Raw genomic sequence first — 21,729 nt, forward strand, 5'->3', positions numbered from 1 at the left:
CTCTACTTACAGGTACCAGGTCACTCTCTTGCTCCACCCAGCCACGAAAATCTTCTGGTTCATGTACAAGACGCAGCCGATCTATTGAGGAGACGCAAAAGTGCAGAAAGCCGGTTATGCAGACAAACAAGGTGCACACAAAAGCCCGAGTTGAGGCGTTGGAGAGTAAGAATCAGGCTGGGCAGATGAGAGACAGAGCTACGCCTGATTTCTGCTGAAATTTCCAAGGCTTTGGCTATGGGAGAAGCCAGTCCCTTTTGGGGTGTTATTGCATCGTCAGTGCGGGTTGTATACTATAATAATAATTATTTTTATTATTTATTATTTATACCCTGCCCATCTGGCTGGGTTTCCCCAGTCACTCAGGGCAGCTTCCAACAGAATATTAAAATGCAATAATCTATTAAACATTAAAAGCTTCCCTAAACAGGGCTGCCTTCATGTGCAAATAAACCATATATCCTAAAGACACCACAGTCTCCCCTGTCCCTCATTCTGGGGAGATTGGTGTGGCGCACGAGAGTATGGCGGTGCAGTTCAGAGCAGGAATTCCTCACCAGTATCAGCTGCAGTTCTGGGTGTCTCGCTCTGGATAAAGCGCCTTGCCCAACCCCTTCCTCCCTGCCAGGTCAGACCCTGAGGGCAGAACAGAGGGTGCCACTGCTCCTGCTGAGAGGGCAGGGCAGCTCCTGCAAATCAGATCAGCCATTGCCCAGAATACTGCGGGGCATGGACTGGGCAGCGACTTGTAAACGCAGCAGATTCATAGAATCAAAAAAGTGTAGAGTTTGGAGGATTCGTGAAAAGGTTTCCCAGTATCCCCAGAGCACTTGGGAGGGAGTTGTGGCCGAGGCTTATGCCCCTCGTATCTACGGGACCACCTCTCCTGGTATGCCCCACAGAGGACCTGAAGGTCCATGAATAACCATAGTTTAGAGGTCCCGGGCCCTAAGGAAGTCAGACTATCCTCCACCAGGGCCAGGGCCTTCTCAGTGATGGCTCCGACCTGGTGGAATGCTCTGTCCCATGAGACCAGGGCCCTGCAGGATTTAACCTCCTTCCGTCGGGCCTGTAAGAAAGAGCTATTCCACCTGGCTTTTAATTTGAATTCAGCCTGATCTTTTATTTCCCTTCTCTTCCCTCCCCCTCCCCTTTTTATGAACATCACCCGCTCTGAGACCCCACAGCTAATTCTCCCCTGGTCTCCTCACTGGCCCAAATAGGACTGATTTAGCCAGCTAGCCCTGGGGATTCATGTTTTTATACTGTATTTTATGCTGCTTTTACAATTAAATTCGTTGTTAGCTGCCCTGAGCCCGGTTTTTGAACTGGGAAGGGCGGGGTATAAATAAAAAATTATTATTATTATTATCATTATCATTATTATTATTTATTATTCTGAGGTGGCCAGTCACTGCCTTGTGCATCCCCTCCAGAGCAGCAAAGGTTTCTCTGGCTGAGAAGGGTCATCCAACCAGAATTAATGAGAAGATGGCGACTGCCAGCAGCGAAAAGACTTTGGGATTAATTCGGCAAAAAGACCAGTGTGTGAGGAGATGTTGCAACAGACAGAGGGGAATCGTACACCTAAAATCCACACAGAAACGCATCATTTTACTTCAACTCACTTGTGGGAACATCTCAGAGGCCGTGAAAGAAGGAAGGTTAACAACAGGGAGATTTAAAGGAACTATTAGAAACGACTATCAAAAGCAGTAGAGATATAAGATGATCAGTGCCCCCCCGAACTTGAAGCATGGGAAGTCCCAATAAAAATTTTTATAATTCAGCAGAATATTTGGATTATTCGATATGTATAGGTATAATCTGGAATATTTAATGTGATTTGATTGGATTGTTAAAATGGAAAACCTAATAAAAATGATTTTAAAAAGAGAGAGAGAGAAGGGTTATCGAACCAGATTCTCATTTCGCCCCCTGCGCTGACCTCAGCCTTGTCGTCAAAAGGTAGCTCTATCAGGCAGGCGCCGTTGTTGAAGTTCCACAGTTTGATGGTCCCATTTTTCAGGGCTGTGATCAGCCGCCTCTCAGGGGTATCAAAGGTCATTGCCGTGATTTCCACCGGCTGCCCTGACGAGGTGGAAAACTCCATCACTTTCTGCCCGGTCATGATATCCCAAACGGTGATGACCCCGCTGTAGCAGCCGCTGACCACCTGTGGTAGAAAACCAGAGGGGATGGTTAACTCGAGAAGGTTGGTCAGATTCACAATGTGCATTTGCACACCCACTCTCCGTTCGTTGAGAGTTCTCGCAACCAGAAAAAGAATTTAAAGCAAGCAAGGCCATCCACCTTCAGGGACAAACACGCCGGCAGGCCAGCCTTCAGAAATGCACGGCACGGCAATGTTTTGTTGCTCTTCCCAACTCTAGAACGAGAAAAGCAGGAGGATACGAGATAGATGCAATCATCCGGAAAAACTTAAAAGAGCAGCAGGGGACAATTTAAAAGAAATCATTGCAATTCGAAAAGTTGCAAAGCTGTTTCAAGCCTAGGGGAGCAAGCATTGTTCTCCTGACGAATAATAATAATAATAATAATAATAATAATAATAATAATAATAATTTATTTCTACCCCACCCATCTGGCTTGGTTTCCCTGGCCACTCTGGGCGGCTCCCAACAAACGATTAAAAATACAATAAAACATCAGTCATTAAAAATTTCCCTAAACAGGGCTGCCTTCAGGTGTCTTCTAAATGAATGGTAGAGAGGTTGCCTGACTTCTCAGGGAAGTGTATTCCACAAACAGGGACCCGCCACTGAGAAGATGCTCTCTCTATCCTTACACAGCTCTTAAACTGCAGGTAGGTTCATACAGAGAGAAACTGCATTCCACAGGACGTTCCACAGGGCGGGTGCCACTGCCGAGAAGGCCCTCTGCCTGGTTCCCTGTAACCTCGCTTCTCGCAGTGAGGGAACCGCCGAAGGCCTTCAGTGCTGGACCTCAGTGTCCGGGCAGAACAATGGAGGTGGAGACGCTCCTTCAGATATACAGGACCGAGGCCGTTTAGGGCTTTAAAGGTCAGCACCAACACTTTGAATTGTGCTCGGAAACGTCCTGGGAGCCAATGTGGGTCTTTCAGGACCGGTGTTATGTGGTCTCTGCGGCCGCTCCCAGTCACCAGTCTAGCTGCCGCGTTCTGGATTAGTTGTAGTTTCCGGGTCACCTTCAAAGGTAGCCCCACGTAGAGCGCATTGCAGTAGTCCAAGCGAGAGATAATACAGTGGTACCTTGGGTTACCTACACTTCAGATTCCACACGCTTCAGGTTACAGACTCCACTAACCCAGAAATAGTACCTCGGGTTAAGAACTTTGCTTCAGGTAGAGAACACTTTGGACATGCCCCTTTATTGTCCCTCTCCTCTCTGCCACCATTCCTGCTGAGAACGAACCAACCTGCCTTACAGCAGCTCACATCATTGGTCCACCTAGATGGTCCACACTTTTTCCTCCCAGGTAAACATCCCCAGGTGCTTCCCTCTTCCCAGCCAGGTGTTCACCTGCTTAAAGTTCTTGTTGTAGAGTGCACAGCACACCGGCTGGTCCTGGGTCTTGGCATCCAAGTCGACATACTCCACGCCGTAGAAAAAGCCAAGCTGCAGCAAAACGACACAGGAGATTTTCCCAGAGGAGCCAAGCATGGGCAGAGGCACCTCGGAGCAGCTCCCCGACAGGAGAAATTGCCTAGAGGTGACCGTTCGCCATTGGATGCCAACAAGCCCCACCCACCGCGCAAAAACTGTGCCCTGCAAGCAGCAGACAGGCAGCAGAAACCCCAAAATTCTTTCTTCTTTCAATGAAAGAATGGCAAATTACAATTTGTGAATATATATACATCTGGCAAGACTCACAGCATTTATAAGGGGACAATCGTACCAAAAATTATTAAAAGAATGGGGATGTGCTAAAGAGTATATGAAAAAAACATTGTTCTGGAGTAAGTATATCAATATGTAATGAATGATGGTTTGCAGGGTTAAAGAAAGAAAAAAATGGTGCAAAAAGTATAAAGATAGAAGTAATCTACATTAGACACAACAATTTAGAAAGAGTAAAAACTTCGAGGTCTTAGAACAAAAGAATGAAGTCAATATGTGTATATGTACGTAATGATTAGAATGATGATACGGTTTTATTTGTTGATGTGTGTTTTAGTTTTTGGTTTTTTTCTTGTGTTTTTTTTCTTGTTTGTACTGCTCTATTTTGGATTCAACGTTTGTAATTTTTGTTGTAATTTTGCATTGAGAATAAAAAAAATTAAAAAAGAAACCCCAAAATTCAAAATTATGCTAATAACTCAGTTTGCAAACTATGAGGTAGCAGCAGCAGCAGCCCAAGTCGAGAGAGGAGCCATTTCTCGCCTTCTGATCCCACGGTCCTTCACCGGCCCCCTCCTCACCGTGTAAGTGGCGCAAATGATGTAATTGCAGGGCCGGTGGTAGTAGGTGGCCGAGATGGGGTAGTTGCCCAGGGGGACATTCCTGCCGTGGATCGACTGCAGGCAGAAGTGATCCAGCAGATCCCAGACGCGGATGTTCTGAGAGAGAGAGAGGAGAGGGGAAGGCAGAGGGCCTGAAAGGGCTGGAGCAGGGAGTCAATATAAACTCTTTATATCATACAGAACATTGAACCATATGAAATACGTACTCTCTGCAGAACCAAATAAACAGAAACCTTCTAAATCTCTGAAAGTCACAAAATATGCATAGAATGTTTTCTAGAGAATTCATCAAGAGTGCATATTTTGTGACTTAGAAGGTTTCTCTTTATTTGGTTTTGCAGAGAGTGCATATTTCATATATTTCATATTGTTCAATTACAGATAGGTAGCCGTGTTGGTCTGCCATAGTCAAAACAAAAAAATTCCTTCCAGTAGCACCTTAAAGACCAACTAAGTTAGTTCTTGGTATGAGCTTTCGTGTGCAAGCACACTTCTTCAGATACACTGAAACAGAAGTTGCCAGATCCTTCTATATAGTGAGAAGGTGGGGAGGGGTATTACTCAGAAGGGTGGTGGGAATGGGAGATTGGCAGATAGCTGAGATGAGCCTGCTGACGACTCTTAACGACTGCAATAGGTCTTACAGGAAAAAGCAAGGGGTGAGAAGGTGAGAAATGGCTTAGTCATGTATAATGGGATAAGAATCCAATGTCTTTGTTCAAACCAGGTCTCTCCATGGTTTTAAGTTTGGTAATGAGTTGCAATTCAGCAGCTTCTCTTTCCAGTCTATTTCTGAAATTCCTTTGTAGTAAAACAGCTACTTTGAGATTCCCATTTCTATACAAGATCTCAAAGTAGCTGTTTTACTACAAAGGAATTTCAGAAATAGACTGGAAAGAGAAGCTGCTGAATTGCAACTCATTAACAGGCTCATCTCAGCTATCTGCCAATCACCCATTCCCACCACCCTTCTGAGTAATACCCCTCCCCACCTTCTCACTATATAGAAGGATCTGGCAACTTCTGTTTCAGTGTATCTGAAGAAGTGTGCTTGCACACGAAAGCTCATACCAAGAACTAACTTAGTTGGTCTTTAAGGTGCTACTGGAAGGAATTTTTTTGTTTTGATATTGTTCAATGTTCTGCATAGATTATATAAAGAGTTTATATTGACATCGCATTATTGTACTTGGTCATCGCGTTGCCTTTGGATATTACTGATATTTGTTCGCAACACAGGGCTTTAATTGTTTGGCAGTCCTTGGTGGGCAGAGTTGCTCGGGTGCTGCTCGGAGACTTCCCATAATGGGCCCCTGCTCAGCCACTGGGAGCATCAAAAAAGATCCTGGTTGCTGGATGAGGCCAATGGCCCATCTTGTCCAGCATCCTGTTCTCACAGCAGCTGTTGGAACAGTCGAACTCTGCTCCAGGGCGGGTTAAATTAACCTCCAGTTAAAAGCTCTAGGCCTCCAGTCCCACCCTTCCTTTTTTAAAAAAATAAATTTTTTTTATTGATTTTCCATTAAACATGCATGCATACATACATACCTTGTACAAATAAATCTCATATTTATCTAAGCTCTGCCGAACATCGGACTTCCCTCCATTCCTTCGGTAAGTATCATATAGTTTCTAACATTGTGCATTTTGTATATTTTGCTTTGTCTATCATACGCTGTTAGAGTTATTCTAACCCTGCCAGTGTCTTTAATGTTTTACAATTGTCTCTTATATACCTCAAGTATTTACTCCAACTTTCTTGAAACTTCTGTTCATCCTGGTCTCTTAGTTTTCCTGATATTCTAGCCAGCTCTGCATAATTCATCATTTTGACCTGCCATTCCTTAATGGTAGGTATTACATCTGTTTTCCAGTTCTGGGCCAGCATAGTTCTTGCCGCCGTCGTGGCATATAGCCCCACCCTTCCACTTCCTGGGGATGGACGGACAGGGTTCCCCCACATTTCCAAGCAGGTGCAAGGGGCATTCCCTTTCCCTGCCTCTCGCACCCAAACCCCTACTTTGTCTTTGGAGACGCTGACGATGGTGTTCCTCTGCCCGTTGATCATGATGTGGGTGACAGCCGTGGAGTGGCCCTTCATCTGCGTGATGGGGCTGCTGGTTACATAGGGGTTCCAGATGCGGACCAGGGGCTCGTACCCTCCCGTCACTGGCAAAAGACAAAGCGCATCTCAGGAGCTCTGGCGGAATCGCTCCGCTTTTGCCAAATCCTGTATACCAGAAGGAGCATCTCCACCCCCATCATCCAGCCCAGACACTGAGGTCCAGCGCCGAGGGCCTTCTGGCGGTTCCCTCACTGCAAGAAGCCAAGTTATAGGGAACCAGGTAGAGGGCCTTCTCGGTGGTGGTGCCCACCTGTGGAACACCCTCCCACCAGATGTCAAAGAGAAGAACAACTACCAGACTTTTAGAAGACATCTGAAGGCAGCCCTGTTTAGGGAAGTTTTTAATGTTTAATAGGTTATTGTGTTTTGATATCCTGTTGGAGGCCGCCCAGAGTGGTTGGGAAGACCCAGCCAGATGGGCAGGGTATAAGTAATAAATTATTATTATCAGTACTTTTTTTCTTTAAAAAAATGTTAAGGGGTACTCTCATTTTCCTACTCATATTGAAATACTGCCCCTCAATGAGGCCAAACTTAGGTTCACAAAATGTTTAGGGGTATGCGCACCCCCAGAATAAAAGCACTGATGATGATGATGATGATGATGATGATGATATTGTTGTTGTTGTTGTTGTTGTTTTATGTTCTAACTGCAGCACTGAGGGAACATATTTTATAATGCAATGATGTTAGCAGCTAATCATGCCATTGCATTAGAAAATACATCCCATCAGTGGCACCGTTAGCGGGACCTGCAGCCACTTTTAAGGGAGCCCAGCCAGATGGGCGGGGTATAAATATATTATTATTATTATTATCATCATCATCATCATCATCATCATCATTTGCGGGGTGCACTGACTGATCGATCTGCGGAACTGTCTGCATCGCTTTCTTGGGGCAGCCATCGCAAAGCATCAGCTGATGGCAATAGTGCAGAAGGATTGCAGCAGACACATCAGAACAACACTAGTCCCTCATCCCTTATTTAGAGCCTTCAAATTTAAAACAAACACCTTGGATTAGGAACAGAAAGGAGCCAGGAGCCAGTTCAGTTGTTTCAAGGGCAGTGTTTTGCCTCTGCTCTCCATCATCTCAGACCTCCAGAGGGATGCTGAGACATTTGGAGAATAAATTTGCGGTTTTATATTTTGATTTTGTTCTGTGAACCACCCTGAGAGCTCATAGGGCAGTGTATATAAATTCAATAAATAAAATAAAATAATAAACTAACTGGGTCACACCCTTCTTCCCGGTTAACCACCAGGGCAGCAAGGCCGTTTCAGTGCCTCGACTGGGTTAGAAACAAGACTCGACCGGATCCAGGTAAATCGTTGCCAACTGAGGATACCTGAAGGTGCCGTTCTCTCAGGCACCTGGTCCCCAAAGAGGATAAAGGCTCCAGAAGGAGGCGGTTTTAAGGAGCCGTTTCTAAAGAACGTACCGAGGATGTTCATTTCCGAGGAATAGTCAAAGCAAAGGATGCCTTTCTTCAGAACGATCACCGCTGATCTGGGACAAATGGAAGAGCAGAGGTGTCGATTAAGTACGCCCGTCTCTCTTCTTTTTCTTTCAAAAATAAATGGCTGGCTGACTTTCTGAAGGAACGGGCCAGAAAGACATTTGCCCAAAGCATGGTGGGCCGCAGGACGTTTTGCTAGAGACACCCGATCATGATCCAGGAAGGAGCAGAGGCGCAGAGATCAACCTGGATCTCTGCAGCAAGTCTGCAGATTGCAAAGTGCATTAGACCATCTGACCAAGTAGGTTCTTGCCTAAGAAACCTCAAGGCGACGTGAGGCCTGTCCTGTGTTTAGAAACCAAGGGGCCAAACCCTTTCCCTTTCCTGTCTGAAAACCCACTCTTTACTGCTGAATTGGAGCAAACGTCAATCTGAGGAAAATCTGGCTGAAGTTTTCTCTGATTCAGCGGTAGAGATAAGGTTTTCCAAGGGGGAAGATGCAGGGCGAGTGGGAGTCTGGATGAGCTCTAACCCTGCTATCTTTTAAATCAGTGTTTCTCAACCTGTGGGTCCCCAGATGTTGTTGGACTACAACTCCCATCATTCCTAGCCAGCATGACAACATCTGGGGACCCACAGGTGGAGAACCGCTGCTTTAAATGCTTTCATTTCACACTTTTCTACTATGAACTGAAAACAGAGATGTTGGATGCACCCTTGTTAACTATGAAAATCCTTTTCATAAAAACATTAAAAAAACAAAAACAAATTATTGCTCCTAAAGAGAACAATGAAGTGCAACACCACCATCTGCTGTCCAGTTCCTGGAACTGCAACCTTGAACTTTTGGTGATCGTAATTCCTGGCTCTTGCAGGCTGTGAAGGATATCATATGCACAATCTTGTTGCAATCCTTGGAACAACCTTGTAAAGCAGAAGGCCACTGACATTATCCCCCCTTATTTCAAGCCAGGGAGGCGGCTGAGACGGAGCTCGCCTAAGACCGCTGAGTGTGTGGGAAAGATTAGATTCAAACCAGGGAATTTAAGATTCAGAGCTGGCTTAAAGGTAAAGGTAAAGGGACCCCTGACCATTAGGTCCAGTCGCGGCCGACTCTGGGGTTGCGGCGCTCATCTTGCTTTACTGGCCGAGGGAGTCGGCGTACAGCTTCTGGGTCATGTGGCCAGCATGACTAAGCCACTTCTGGCAAACCAGAGCAGCGCACGGAAACGCCGTTTACCTTCCCGCTGGAGCGGTACCTATTTATCTACTTGCACTTTGAGGTGCTTTCGAACTTCTAGGTTGGCAGGACCAGGGACCGAGCAACGGGAGCTCACCCCGTCATTGCGGGGATTCGAACCGCCGACCTTCTGATTGGCAAGTCCTGTGGTTTAACCCACAGCGCCGCCACCACCAAACTCCCTAACCAAGTTTGTCCAAGGGAATCATTTGCCCTGCTTTGCCCATGTAAACCAGAAACAGGGCCGCCCCGGAGGCAAGGTGAGGAGGATGCCTCAGGCGGCAGGCTCCGGAGAGACAGCAGATCCCAAGGTTGATCTCTATTCCCTGCTTGTTCCCAAGGTAGATCTTCAATCACTCCTTCTCCTCATTTTGTGCCCTGACAAGAAAGGTAATGCCTTCTTGCGGAACAGACACCCTTGTCCTGATTTTGCAGAGAAGGGGAGAGGAGAGGGCAGCTCTTCCCACAGGTCCTTTGGGGGCGGGAGGCCAGCTCATGTCTTCTCCCCATAGGAGATGCAAGCATTCCTCAGAGAGAGAATACCAGCACCTTGTCGATTTCACTTCCCCGGCTGAAATCAGTGGAGGAGAACCTGGCTATACCTGCAAATCCTGGGAGGTTCTGTCCTCCCCAAAGTAACGTTAAAAAAAAAGACCTCCAGATTTAAAGATTTAACCTTTAAAGCCCTATGCAGCCTAGGACCCTCGTACCTACGGGACCGCCTCTCCTGGTATGTCCCACGGAGGACCTTATGGTCTTCAAACAAAAACATCTTGGAGATCCCGGGCCACAGAGACGTTAGGCTGGCCTCAACCAGAGCCAGGGCTTTTTTGGCCGTGGCCCTGATCTGGTGGGACGCTCTGTCCCAAGAGACCAGGGCCCTGCGGGACTTGACATCTTTCCGCAGGCCTGCAAGACGGAGCTGTTCCACCAGGACTTTGGCCAAGGCACAGCCTGACCCCCTCTCTCCTTCTGTAAACCCCATAGAACTCTAGCCCAATGGTTGCCATTAATTTGATTTTGAATTGATTTTAAAATGAATGGATTTTAGAATGCTGTGTTACTTTGATTGTTGTTAGCCACTCTGAGCCCGGCTTCGGCTGGGGAGGGCGGTATATAAATAAAATTATTATTAGTATTATTAGTATTATTAGTATTATTATTATTATTTCCCAGGGACCCAGGTTTCCCATTTGAAAGGTCCCTTGGAAACTCTTGTGCATTTACAGCCTCAGCCACAAATTCCTGATGGATACTTCCCATATTTTATGGCTCTCTGAAGTTTCTGACCCTTTCCCTACCCACCTTCCGGTGGAAACAGTAACGGCGTTTCAATCCCACCTTGGGTTCATTTCCAGAGCAGAGAGAAAAAGGCCTCTCTTACTGGGTTTTACCAATGTTATGCAGCGGGAGAGAGGTGAGGGCCATGGCAGTCTTCTCGGCTGGCGTGCAGGAGGCGACCAGGTTGAGCTGCGGGATGTACTTGATCTGTTGGCACCAGTCTCCGTGCAAAGCCTGGAGTGGAGGGAGAGGAAGAAGAGGAGGAGGAGGAGGAGGAGGAAGACGACAACTAAACTTTGCAAAAAAAGAAAGGCCAGAGAGCTGTTAACTAAAAGGAGCGCTCTATCTGCCTGCATGCCATCTTTTGGAAATCCCAAAGGAGATGTGTACGTGTTAACCTGCTTAAAACGCATGCTGGGTCCTTCTTTTTCTCAATTCAGTTCAAAGCTGGTTTGGAGGCAAATGCAACAAAATGCAGTAGTCCATAAGAAAAGACATGCATTGTGGCTAACATCGTGCGTGAGCCTCTTCCCAAACCAGAGAACTGGATGCAGATTACCGGTAATTGAAGTGTGTACACAGCCCTTTAGATTCCTCCCTTGGCCAGAAACCTCTCACTTTCTAAATTAACAAGAAGGAGAAAGGTTGCTGTTTTCATTGTAATGGAAATGCCGTATTTTTCACTCTATAAGACGCACCTAGAGGTGGAGAACAAGGAAAAAAAAATTCTCTCCCTCTCTGCGCAGCACCCCTTCAGGGCTATCCCTGAACGGGCAGCTATCCCTGAAGCCAAGAGAGCAAGAGGGGTCGATGCACACCGCCCCCTCTTGCTCTCCTGCATTCGCTCCATAAGACGCACACACATTTCCCCTTACTTTTTAGGAGGGGAAAAGTGCGTCTTATAGAGCAAAAAATACGGTAAATGCGTCTTCGTCTCCCATTTACCCTCCTGCTTTTCTCCAATGTCATGGCTGGTCATATAGGTTTTGCAGGGTTTTGAAGCAATTCCAGAAGATGCAAAACCCGTATGCCAGAGGCAAGAGTCTCTGCAGAGCATGAGCAAAGATCCCTATTTCAAACTCCCTGGAAGACAGCTATTGTACGTCTCCAGCCTTAATCATCTGTTGTCTCGGCGAATTTGTAAAAGGTGTATTCATTTTGGCTTGAACCGCACAGACATAATAATCAAGATCTTTGAAAACTGGGAGTGGGAGCCTGAACGAGAGACAGAGAGGAGAACTAAGCAAAACTCACTTCCTCAGGACCTTTCCATTATTAGGCAATTCAGATTATAATGGCAAGGCCAGGAGCAGGTACCTGGAATAGCCAAAGCCCCGCAGGTTGGATGAATACTGGCTCCAACCACCACTTGCCCATCAGTGAAAAACTTAGTGGAATTTAAGCCGCCTCTGAGGTACAGCAGATGCCAACATCGTACCTGTTCTTCCAAGATTTTACAGGGAACTTGAATTAGCAAAGAGAACTGCAAAATTTAGTTGTAAGTCTGCCGCCTTATTCTATTTTATTGTGATATTTTAATTGGGGGTTTTATCACACACTTTTTTTTATTTATTTTGACCATTTTCACTGCGGTTCTTAAAAAAAATAAAATTAAAGGTTAGGATAGAAACACGTTTAATAAATCAATATTAAAAGCAGGGAGCGCCTGGCAGAAATCACACTAACTCTGGAGCAGGCAGGTTCATGGGGAAAACTCACAGGGACATGGAAATTCCTGTATTGTTCGGCCTTGTTTTTCAGGAGGATGTGGACGGGGACTCTAGACATGCCACCTGTGAGGACAAGATCCAGGGAAAAACATTGTGCGCCAGCAGAGCCAAAATATAATGCATTGGCTCTACTCCCTCATTTGTGATTGTTAATCCACAACAGATTAGTAGTAATAATAATAATAATAATAATAATAATAATAATAATAATGTATTACTTTTACCCCACCCACCTGACTGGGTTGCCCCAGCCACGCTGAGTACCCTCCAAGAGAATATAAAAGAACACACGATACATCCGAAATTAAACGTTTCCCAATACAGGGCTGCCTTCAGATGCCCACAAAAGGTTGCATAATGGGTTACCTCTTTGACATCCGACTGGAGAGTTGAGAATTGGCTAAAAGCACAAGTTGGAGTTCATAGTTTTCGCACATTCCACTAAGCCATGGTCTGTTTCACAAACTATGAGCTGTCCCACAGCCGACTGAGGAAACATTGGCTTGTTTCTCCAGAGTTTGCTTTGTTTTCCAGCTGCTAAACTACCTTTGTAGTTTAGTTTAGTGAATGTCTGGGGTGGGGTATCTGTGTGGCGTAGGAAGGGGGGTGCGGTAGGGCCGGTTCGCCCCGGGTGTCACCCAGAGGGGGGTGACAAACTGGAAAAATAAGTACAGTGGATGCTCAGGTTGCGAACATGATCCATGCGGGAGGCATGGGCAGGGTTCCCATATGACGTTGGGCCATAGACCTGTAGCTTAGTAAACCATGGGATAGCATTACATGTAAACAAAACGAATCTCTCTCTGAAGGTCTGATCTGGAGTAATGGATCTACAACCTTAACAGAGTCCTTACTTGGCGTTCATTTGCTACCACTGATGCTCAGCATATGAATAAAGCAAATATTGCAAAGGCATCCCTACCGCTCAATCTCTCATCTGAAAGGAAAGCTCTGTCGGTGCTCAGCAAAAGGGGGAGCACCAAAGATCAAACATCGCAATAAGGGTCGACTTGCACCCCTTTTGTGGAGGCTCAGGGACCTGCAGCTCCCCCTCTGCCTGGCCAGTGTTGTGAGCTGTCGCCTGGACCAGCCTGGACCAACTTGGCTCACCTATGTAGCTGCGGACATTGAAAAGCCCGTTCATCACGACATCCGATGAGGTGAAGATCAGGACGTTCCCTTTCACGTCCCCAACAGAGAAGATCGCTTTGCGGCCATCGGTCCTAGTTCAGGTAGGAAAAGAAAAGGGATGAAAACCTGCAGGTGCAGCACAGGTGCAGAACAGGTGAGAGCTTGGCCTACCTGGGAAGCAGGTCAGCCTTGGACAGAAGCTCTGCCTGCTTCTTTGCTCCAGGTAGCAGAGCAGAGCGCTGGAATTGGGATCCAAAATGGGCATCGCTCCAGATTTCCTCTGGCCACAAGGCAGGAGCATAAAGTACTGGGGGGGGGGTGAGTTGTTTTGTTTGTTATTATTATTAAAAAATTGTCCAGTAGCACCTTAAAGACCAACTAAGTTTGTTCTTGGTATGAGCTTTCGTGTGCACACACACTTCTTCAGATACACTGAAACAGAAGTCACCAGACCCTTATATATAGTGGGAGGGTAGGGTTTTTCTCAGGAGGGTGGTAAGAGATGGGTGATTGACTCAATGGGTATGGTAAACCTGTGGACGACTGTTAACGACTGCAATTAGTCCTACAGAAAAAAGGAAGGGATAGTATGCAGATAACCCCACCCTCCCACTATATATACTGGTCTGGTGACTTCTGTTTCAGCATCTGAAGAAGTGTGCATGCACACGAAAGCTTATACACAAAACAAACTTAGTTGGTCTCTAAGATGTTGCTGGACTTTTTTATTATTATTATTTCGACTGCGTCAGACCAACACGGCCACCTACCTGAATCTAGAATCATGTTACGCATTTTTGCATTTCTATACTGTAAACTGACCTATGATCCTTGGGGAAAGGGTGGTATATACATCTTAAAGAATCTTAAAGAGGAATATCAGCATGTAGCTGTTTTACTACAAAGGAATTTCAGAAATAGACTGGAAAGAGAAGCTGCTGAATTGCAACTCATTACCAAACTTAAAACCATGGAGAGACCTGGTTTGAACAAAGACATTGGATTCTTATCCCATTATACATGACTAAGCCATTTCTCACCTTCTCACCCCTTGCCTTTTCCTGTAAGACCTATTACAGTCGTTAAGAGTCGTCAGCAGGCTCATCTCAGCTATCTGCCAATCTCCCATTCCCACCACCCTTCTGAGTAATACCCCTCCCCACCTTCTCACTATATAGAAGGATCTGGCAACTTCTGTTTCAGTGTATCTGAAGAAGTGTGCTTGCACACGAAAGATCATACCAAGAACTAACTTAGTTGGTCTTAAAGGTGCTACTGGAAGGATTTTTTTTATTTTGACTATGGCAGACCAACACGGCTACCTATCTGTAACTGGAAGCATGTTATTGAATCAACCAAATCCACTGATAAGCAGAAGGAAGGGACAAGCCTTGTTCTTCTGTATTGACATGCGCAATAAACTCAAACCAGACTTCTGCAAATCTATCCTTTTTTGCATTGTCCCCTGGAGACGCGTAGTTTGCCGCTCAACTTTTCTAATACTGTAAAGCAAGTTGCCAAACTGTGAAATGCCAAAATGAAATACTGGCTCCATTTAGATCTCTCCTGACATGGGCCATTGCAACTCTAGTGGCCGCGCCCTCCCCCCCCAAAAAAGCAAGAAGGAACAATTAGCTCTTCATTATGTATATTAAGATCAGCTTCCTCAAAAATAGGTAACAGTGTGAGCCGGGGAGAAGGGATAAGACAACAATTTGAAACTTGTATTGATTTCTTTAAAAAAACGCAGAACCGAAGGTTTGTGCTTTTCCCCATTCCCACCGTAAATGAATAGGGGATCCAGCAACTGGGCAGCCCCCGTAATTCTAATTGCCAAGTGTGGTTGCGTCGATGGTTAGCGTGGGCCGGGTCTGGAAACAGGGTGTTGGTTGTGGCTGGGGCTGGTCTAGCCTGTGTCTGGGGAGATGCTGAGAGGGGGGTGAGAGGGGAAACGCCCCCAGGGTCTTCTCTTGACGTACCAGTAGTCCATAGCCGTGGCACACCCTTCCAAGTCGACGAGAGTGAAGATCCGGTCGCATTTATTGCCACCAATGTCAAAGAACTCTGGGTGGAAAGAGGGAAAGCGGAACACTTTATTCGAGGGCCGTGTGTGCATCGCTCCCTTTCCCAGCTACAGATCTGAACTGACTCCACTGAAAGGCATTGCGCTTTGAAGACATAATGGAAGCTGCATCAGAGTTTGACCTCCAGAGTCTCTATTCGCAAACACAAAGCACCACTGGATGCGCCAGTCAAACATCTTCTCCCTTTCCCCGTAACACAGCTTCCCCTGTGAAATTGATGGGAAGTTGACGCAGAAGTCCAGAACATGCAAAAACTAAGTTCCCCTGGACACAGTTTGGAACCAACCTGTGGAACTCATGGCTGCATGGTGCGTATTTTGAGCAAAAGGGTTGCAAGCTCAGCATACAGAGGCACGCACTTGATTTGGGGAAGCAGGGATTGCAAGGCAATTGGGCGGCGGAGGGGACCTTCCCCTTTGCGTTCTGCACTTACCAATATCCTGGTCTGTCGTTGCAACCGCCAGTAAGTTGATATTGGTAAGGCACACCATGTCAATCACCCAGAGTTTCAAACTGTGACGTCTTTTGCTCTGGTCCAGCTGCATAGAGAGAGGGGGGTTCGCAGAGCAAAAAAAGTGATGGGGGAGACAGAAGGAAGGAAGGTTTGCTGTTTGCACATCACGTATTTCATGTCTGGAGCCTCATACTGCTGGCAGGCTCCGAGACAGGAGGAGGAAGATGAAGAAGAACCGGGGGGGGGGCGTATGATGGGGGGGGTGGACCTGGCTCGGAGGGCAAGGAAACGAGGAAGCAGGGATGCTTCCTCCAACCTTCCTGTGGAGCAGAGAACCTCAGCTTCTCGGCTTTCGTTGAAAGATTCAGGACATAGAAATGAAAGTCCTTTCCTTCTTTTTCTTTTTCAAAGATTTTATTGATTTACAAAAGTGTGTGCAATGTCTCTCTCTCTCTCTCTCTCTTTTCCCAAGTAACATTTTTTACAGATCAGTTTCATTTGTTGAGACATTAGGAAGAAAAGGGGAAAGAGGTGGAGGGGGGAAATGTGAGTGGGGATGGGGTCAGGTGGCGACGTTTCTATTTTACTTACTACATGTAGGGTTTGGTGCCAGCGTTTCTTGTGCAGGTTCTCTGCTGTTCACTTGTGTTCCTTTGGTGGTGAGAGAGGCTGGGGTTGGCCAAGGTGTGGTTGTTCATTTGTGGTTGGCTGTGGTGGTCTTTGTTTTCGTGTGTGAGTGGGGTGGGTGGGTGTTTTGGGTCAGGTTAGCCATATTGATCAGTATGCTGTTGGTGGATTTTTGTCATTGTCTTGTTGGGCTGTGTATGTGATAAAGGGGAGTCATACCGGGGTGAAGGCGTCTTCTTCTATTTGTCCCCGTGGCAGTTTCAGTTTATTGGTTAATTTTTCTATTAGGGCTGTTTCCCATACTATTTGGTACCATTGGTCCATGCTTACTCCTGACAGGTCTCTCCAGTGTCTGGCTATGATGCTTCTGGCTGCTGAAAGTAGGTGGATTATGAGTTCTTTGAGGTGTAAGTGGGCATTATTGTCATGAAAGTCCTTCTTCAAGCAGTGCAGCGTTAATCTAGGGAACTCCCTCCCGCAGAAGGCAGCAATGGTCTCTCTCCAACTTGGACAGCTTAAAGAGAGGATTAGACTAATTCATGGAGAAGAGGACTATTGATGGCTACTAGCTGGGATGGTTCTGCTCTGCCTCCACAGATTCTGAATACCAGTTTACCAGAAACCACAGGAGGAGGAGAGAGTTGCTCTTGTGCTCGGATCCTGCTGTGCTGGTTTCCCACTTGCATTTAGGGAGAGGCTAGGTTTGCATATTTAAAGTATATTAAAGCACTTCTATTGCCTTATCACAGCAAATCTGCCTTCTGAGGGTTGCTTTTTAGTTTGTTTTTAAATAATAATAATAATAATAATAATAATAATAATAATAATAATTTATTTATACCCCGCCCATCTGGCTGGGCTTCCCCAGCCACTCTGGGTGGCTTCCAACAAAATATTAAAATACCATAATGCATCAAACATTAGAAGCTTCCCTAAACAGGGCTGCCTTCAGATGTCTTCTAAAAGTCTGGTAGTTGTTCTCTTTGACATCTGGTGGGAGGGCGTTCCACAGGGTGGGCGCCACCACCAAGAAGGCCCTCCGCCTGGTTCCCTGTAACCTCACTTCTCACAATTAGGGAACCACCAGAAGGCCCTCGGCGCTGGACCTCAGTGTCCGGGCAGAATGATGGGGGTGGAGACGCTCCTTCAGGTATACTGAACCAAGGCCGTTTAGGGCTTTCAAGGTCAGCACCAACACTTTGAATTGTGCTCGGAAGCCTACTGGGAGCCAGTGTAGGTCTTTCAAGACCAGTGTTTGGAAAATAAAGGATAAATGTTTTGGCGAGTGCAGGATGACTAACGCAAAGAAGCCTTAAATGCCCCTCATGCAAATCAGGATGGGTAATCATTGTCATGCAACCTTCACACATTCAGATCAGAACAAATGTTCAATAAAGACCAGATGCAAGCTAACTTTCACCTGGGTTTTGTAAGTAGGTCTTCTAGAGGGGTCCTGAGAAACATGTTAAGCCACCGTGTGATTTCATTTGCTCTCCACTCACTCAACTCCACCTTGGAGCAAATCCTGGCTTTAAAATCCTGGCTCTGAATGCCACCAGCCATAGCAGAACATGCCCACTTGGGACCAACTGACCTACAAAATCACCTTGCCCCATATACGACCCCTCAAAGGCTTCGATCGGCGGAAACGGCACGACCGACAGGCCCCACTTGAAACCCTTTTTGTAAGAACTCAGTTGTTTAGTCTGGCAGCACCGAGACTTTGGAACTCCCTGCCTATTGATCTCAAGCCGGTGCCTTCGCTGTATTCCTTTCGGCGTCTGCTAAGAACATTATTGCTCAGACAAGCCTGCCCAGGGGCTTAGAAAGTTGATGTGAATTTTCACCTGCTTTAGTACTTCAACTTTACATTTTTTTTCTTGGCTTTTCTTGGGAGACTCAAGAGAAAAGGAGAGTCCTCCGTACCAAACCACCATCCCAGGCTGGCCAGGCTACCTACCACAACAGTACGAAGCCTTTTAAAGGTGTCGCTCCAGTATTGCAGGATCCCGTCCCTGCTCACGGTCAGGAATCGCCCAGACGGCGATCGGCTTTTCCTCGCCCTCTCCAAAAGCCCCCTGTTCTGGTTTGGGAAAAACTGGATCTTGACAATTTCCTCAGAGTGAGCCCTGGAGGAAAAGGAAGAGGGGAAAGAAAGAAAATGACTACAGACACATATACTGTGCTTAGGAACATAGCAAGCAAACTTAAAACCTTAAACTTAAAACCTTTAAAAAAATATTATTTTTTTATTCCGTCAGGCCTCTGCAGGCAGTTAAGAATACATCTCCTGGCAACAGTTTATTGATGCTTAACCTTTTTTCTACTTTTAAACTGTTTTAAAGTTTGTTTTCATGCTTTTATTGTAGGGCTTCTGTTTTTTAGCACGGTGAACCGCTTTGGTGTGTTTTGTGATTATGGCATATCAATGCTTTTATAAATAAAAAACAAGAGATCTGTACTCCTGTGAGATCAGAAAACCATGCAAGGGCAAAGGTGCATTTGCCATCAGAATTCATAGGTGAGCGTTTTGAGACCTTGGAGAGCACAGGATTCATTTCAGTCCAAGCGGAAAGCAATTCCACCATCCAGGAGAGCTCAGGGCTTGTCTTAACTCACCCCAGGCTAAGTTCCCATCAGTGTGTCCAGTCCCAGCACAGAATCACCTCTTAATGTATTTTATTTTTTTTAAAGCAATTTATTAGGTTTTACAATAAAAATAAACATAATAAGCAATATAACATTGATCTTAACATATTTTCACATTTTCTTTGGACTTCCTCACATCTCCCGCTCCCACTTTCATCGTTGTAACATTTGGTCAGCAATTTATCATCTTATTTAAATTCTTATATCCCTTCTATATTTCATAATCTTATAATTCTCAGAAGGAGCTAAATTTCACAGTCTTACTTATTTTCTTAAAAACTTCTAAATTTAGTGGTGCTCAGTTATTTTGATCTAGCATCTTATTTAGCATTCACTCAGATTACAATACTTTTGTAAATAGTTCTTAAATTTCTTCCAGTCCTCCTCAATCCTCTCTTCTCCCAGGTCACGGATTCTGCCGGTCATTTCAGCCAGTTCCATGTAGTCTATCAGTTGCATCTGCCATTCTTCCAGTGTGGGTAGATCTTGAGTTTTCCAATGTTTTGCGAGAAGTATCCTTGCTGCTGTTGTTGCGTACATAAAAAATGTCTGGTCCTTCTTTGCCACCCCTTGGTCGACAATACCCAAAAGGAAAGCCTCTGGTTTCTTAGTGAAGGTATATTTAAATACCTTTTTCAGTTCATTATAAATCATTTCCCAGAACGCCTTCACTTTAGGGCAAGTCCACCAGAGGTGGAAGAACGTTCCCTCGCACTCTTTGCATTTCCAACACTTATTATCAGACAGGTGGTAAATTTTAGCAAGTTTGACTGGGGTCATATACCATCTATAAATCATTTTCATTACATTTTCTTTCAGAGCGTTACATGCAGTAAATTTCAATCCATTACTCCACAACCTCTCCCAGTCCTCAAACATGATATTGTGCCCAATGTCCTGTGCCCACCTTATCATAGCCGATTTAACCGTTTCGTCTTGTGTATTCCATTTCAACAGCAAGTTATACATCCTTGAAAGTACCTTAATCTTTGGTTCTAGCAATTCTGTTTCTAATTTCGATTTCTCCACCTGGAACCCTAGTTTCTTATCATTTTTAAAAACTTCTTTAATCTGAGCGTAGTGTAACCAATCTCGCACTTTGTCTTTCATTTTCTCCAAACTCTGCAATTTCCAATTGTCTCCATCCTTTTCTAGTATTTCCCAATATTTTGGCCATTTAGCCTCCATATTGGGTCTTTTTCGGGCCTTGGCTTCCAAAGGTGAAAGCCACCTTGGTGTTTTATTTTCCAGCAAGTCTTTATATTTTGTCCAGACATTAAACAATGATTTTCTGACAATATGGTTCTTAAAGGCCTTATTTGCTTTAACCTTGTCATACCATAAATATGCATGCCATCCAAAGGCATTGTTAAACCCTTCCAAATCCAACACATCAGTGTCTTCAAGAAGTAGCCAGTCTTTTAGCCAGCAAAACGCTGCGGCTTCATAATACAACTTTAAGTCTGGCAGGGCAAAGCCCCCTCTTTGTTTTGCATCGGTTAAAATCTTAAACTTAATTCTGGGCTTTTTGCCCTGCCAGACAAACTTAGAAATGTCTCTCTGCCACTTCTGGAAGCACTCCGTTTTGTCCAAAACCTGAAGTGTTTGAAATAAAAACAACATCCTTGGCAATACATTCATCTTGATAGCAGCAATTCGGCCTAGCAAAGAAAGTTTCAATTTTGACCAACTATCTAAGTCTCTCTTAATTTCTGTCCAGCATTTTTCATAATTGTCCTTAAATAGACTTAGATTTTTTACTGAATCACCTCTTAATGTAAATTGGTTATTGTATTTTAATATTCTGTTGGAAGCCGCCCAGAGTGGCTGGGGAAATCCAGCCAGATGGCCGGGGTATAAATTATTATTATTATTTGAACCTTCCTCCGCATGACTGTGGTCAGCCTCCTCAGTTTCTGGTGCCATCAGCCTGCCCCTTTGCCCTTCCACATCACAGACGCAGAATCTCGTCCTCTCTCTTTTATGAGGGTCAACCAAAAAGTCACAAAATAGTGAGTACTGCAAGGACCACAATAGCTCCAGGACCACCTCTCTCCAGATGAACTGGCCCAGACCCTGTGATCAACTTCTGTGGCCTTTCTCTGTGTGCCTCCTCCATGAGAGACCCGGAAGGCTGGCACCACAAGAACAGGGCCTTTTCTGCAGTGGCTCCCTCTTTGTGGAACACTCTCCCCAGGGAAGCTCGCCTGGCACCTTCAGGCGCCAGGCAAAAACGTTCCTCTTCAACAAGGCCTTTGTCTGATTGACACCTGATGCACTTTTAAATGTGATGTGGGAGGGGTTACTGGAATGCTTTGGTTTTTGTTGTGTACTTTGTGTTTTCTACCTTGCATTTTTATGTTGCAATCCGCCCTGAGGTCTACAGACGAAGGACAGTAGACAAATTAAATAAACAGCAAGTGAGATTTCAGGTTCTTGAAATTTTACTATGTTTTGATATTCTGGTGGGGGCTGCCCAA

General features: G+C 45.4%; 1 protein-coding gene across 2 annotated transcripts in view; it reads right to left on the reverse strand.

Moving 5' to 3' along the window:
• The window catches only part of EFCAB8 (EF-hand calcium binding domain 8), a 64,433-nt gene that overhangs the window by 20,353 nt on the left and 22,351 nt on the right, over nucleotides 1–21,729 (reverse strand). For both annotated transcript variants that reach the window (XM_081011027.1, XM_081011028.1), the window contains exons 6-17: nucleotides 18,561–18,729; nucleotides 15,953–16,058; nucleotides 15,415–15,499; nucleotides 13,415–13,527; nucleotides 12,294–12,367; nucleotides 10,678–10,808; nucleotides 8,036–8,103; nucleotides 6,487–6,635; nucleotides 4,425–4,562; nucleotides 3,526–3,621; nucleotides 1,949–2,176; nucleotides 11–81 (exon numbers count right to left, since the gene is read on the reverse strand). In XM_081011027.1, coding sequence (XP_080867153.1) covers nucleotides 11–81; nucleotides 1,949–2,176; nucleotides 3,526–3,621; nucleotides 4,425–4,562; nucleotides 6,487–6,635; nucleotides 8,036–8,103; nucleotides 10,678–10,808; nucleotides 12,294–12,367; nucleotides 13,415–13,527; nucleotides 15,415–15,499; nucleotides 15,953–16,058; nucleotides 18,561–18,729 — 1,428 coding nt within the window. The remainder of the gene's footprint in view (nucleotides 1–10; nucleotides 82–1,948; nucleotides 2,177–3,525; nucleotides 3,622–4,424; nucleotides 4,563–6,486; nucleotides 6,636–8,035; nucleotides 8,104–10,677; nucleotides 10,809–12,293; nucleotides 12,368–13,414; nucleotides 13,528–15,414; nucleotides 15,500–15,952; nucleotides 16,059–18,560; nucleotides 18,730–21,729) is intronic.

This window comes from Podarcis pityusensis (assembly GCF_964106645.2).
Source record: "Podarcis pityusensis genome assembly, chromosome: 6".
Taxonomy (NCBI): Eukaryota; Metazoa; Chordata; class Lepidosauria; order Squamata; family Lacertidae; genus Podarcis; species Podarcis pityusensis.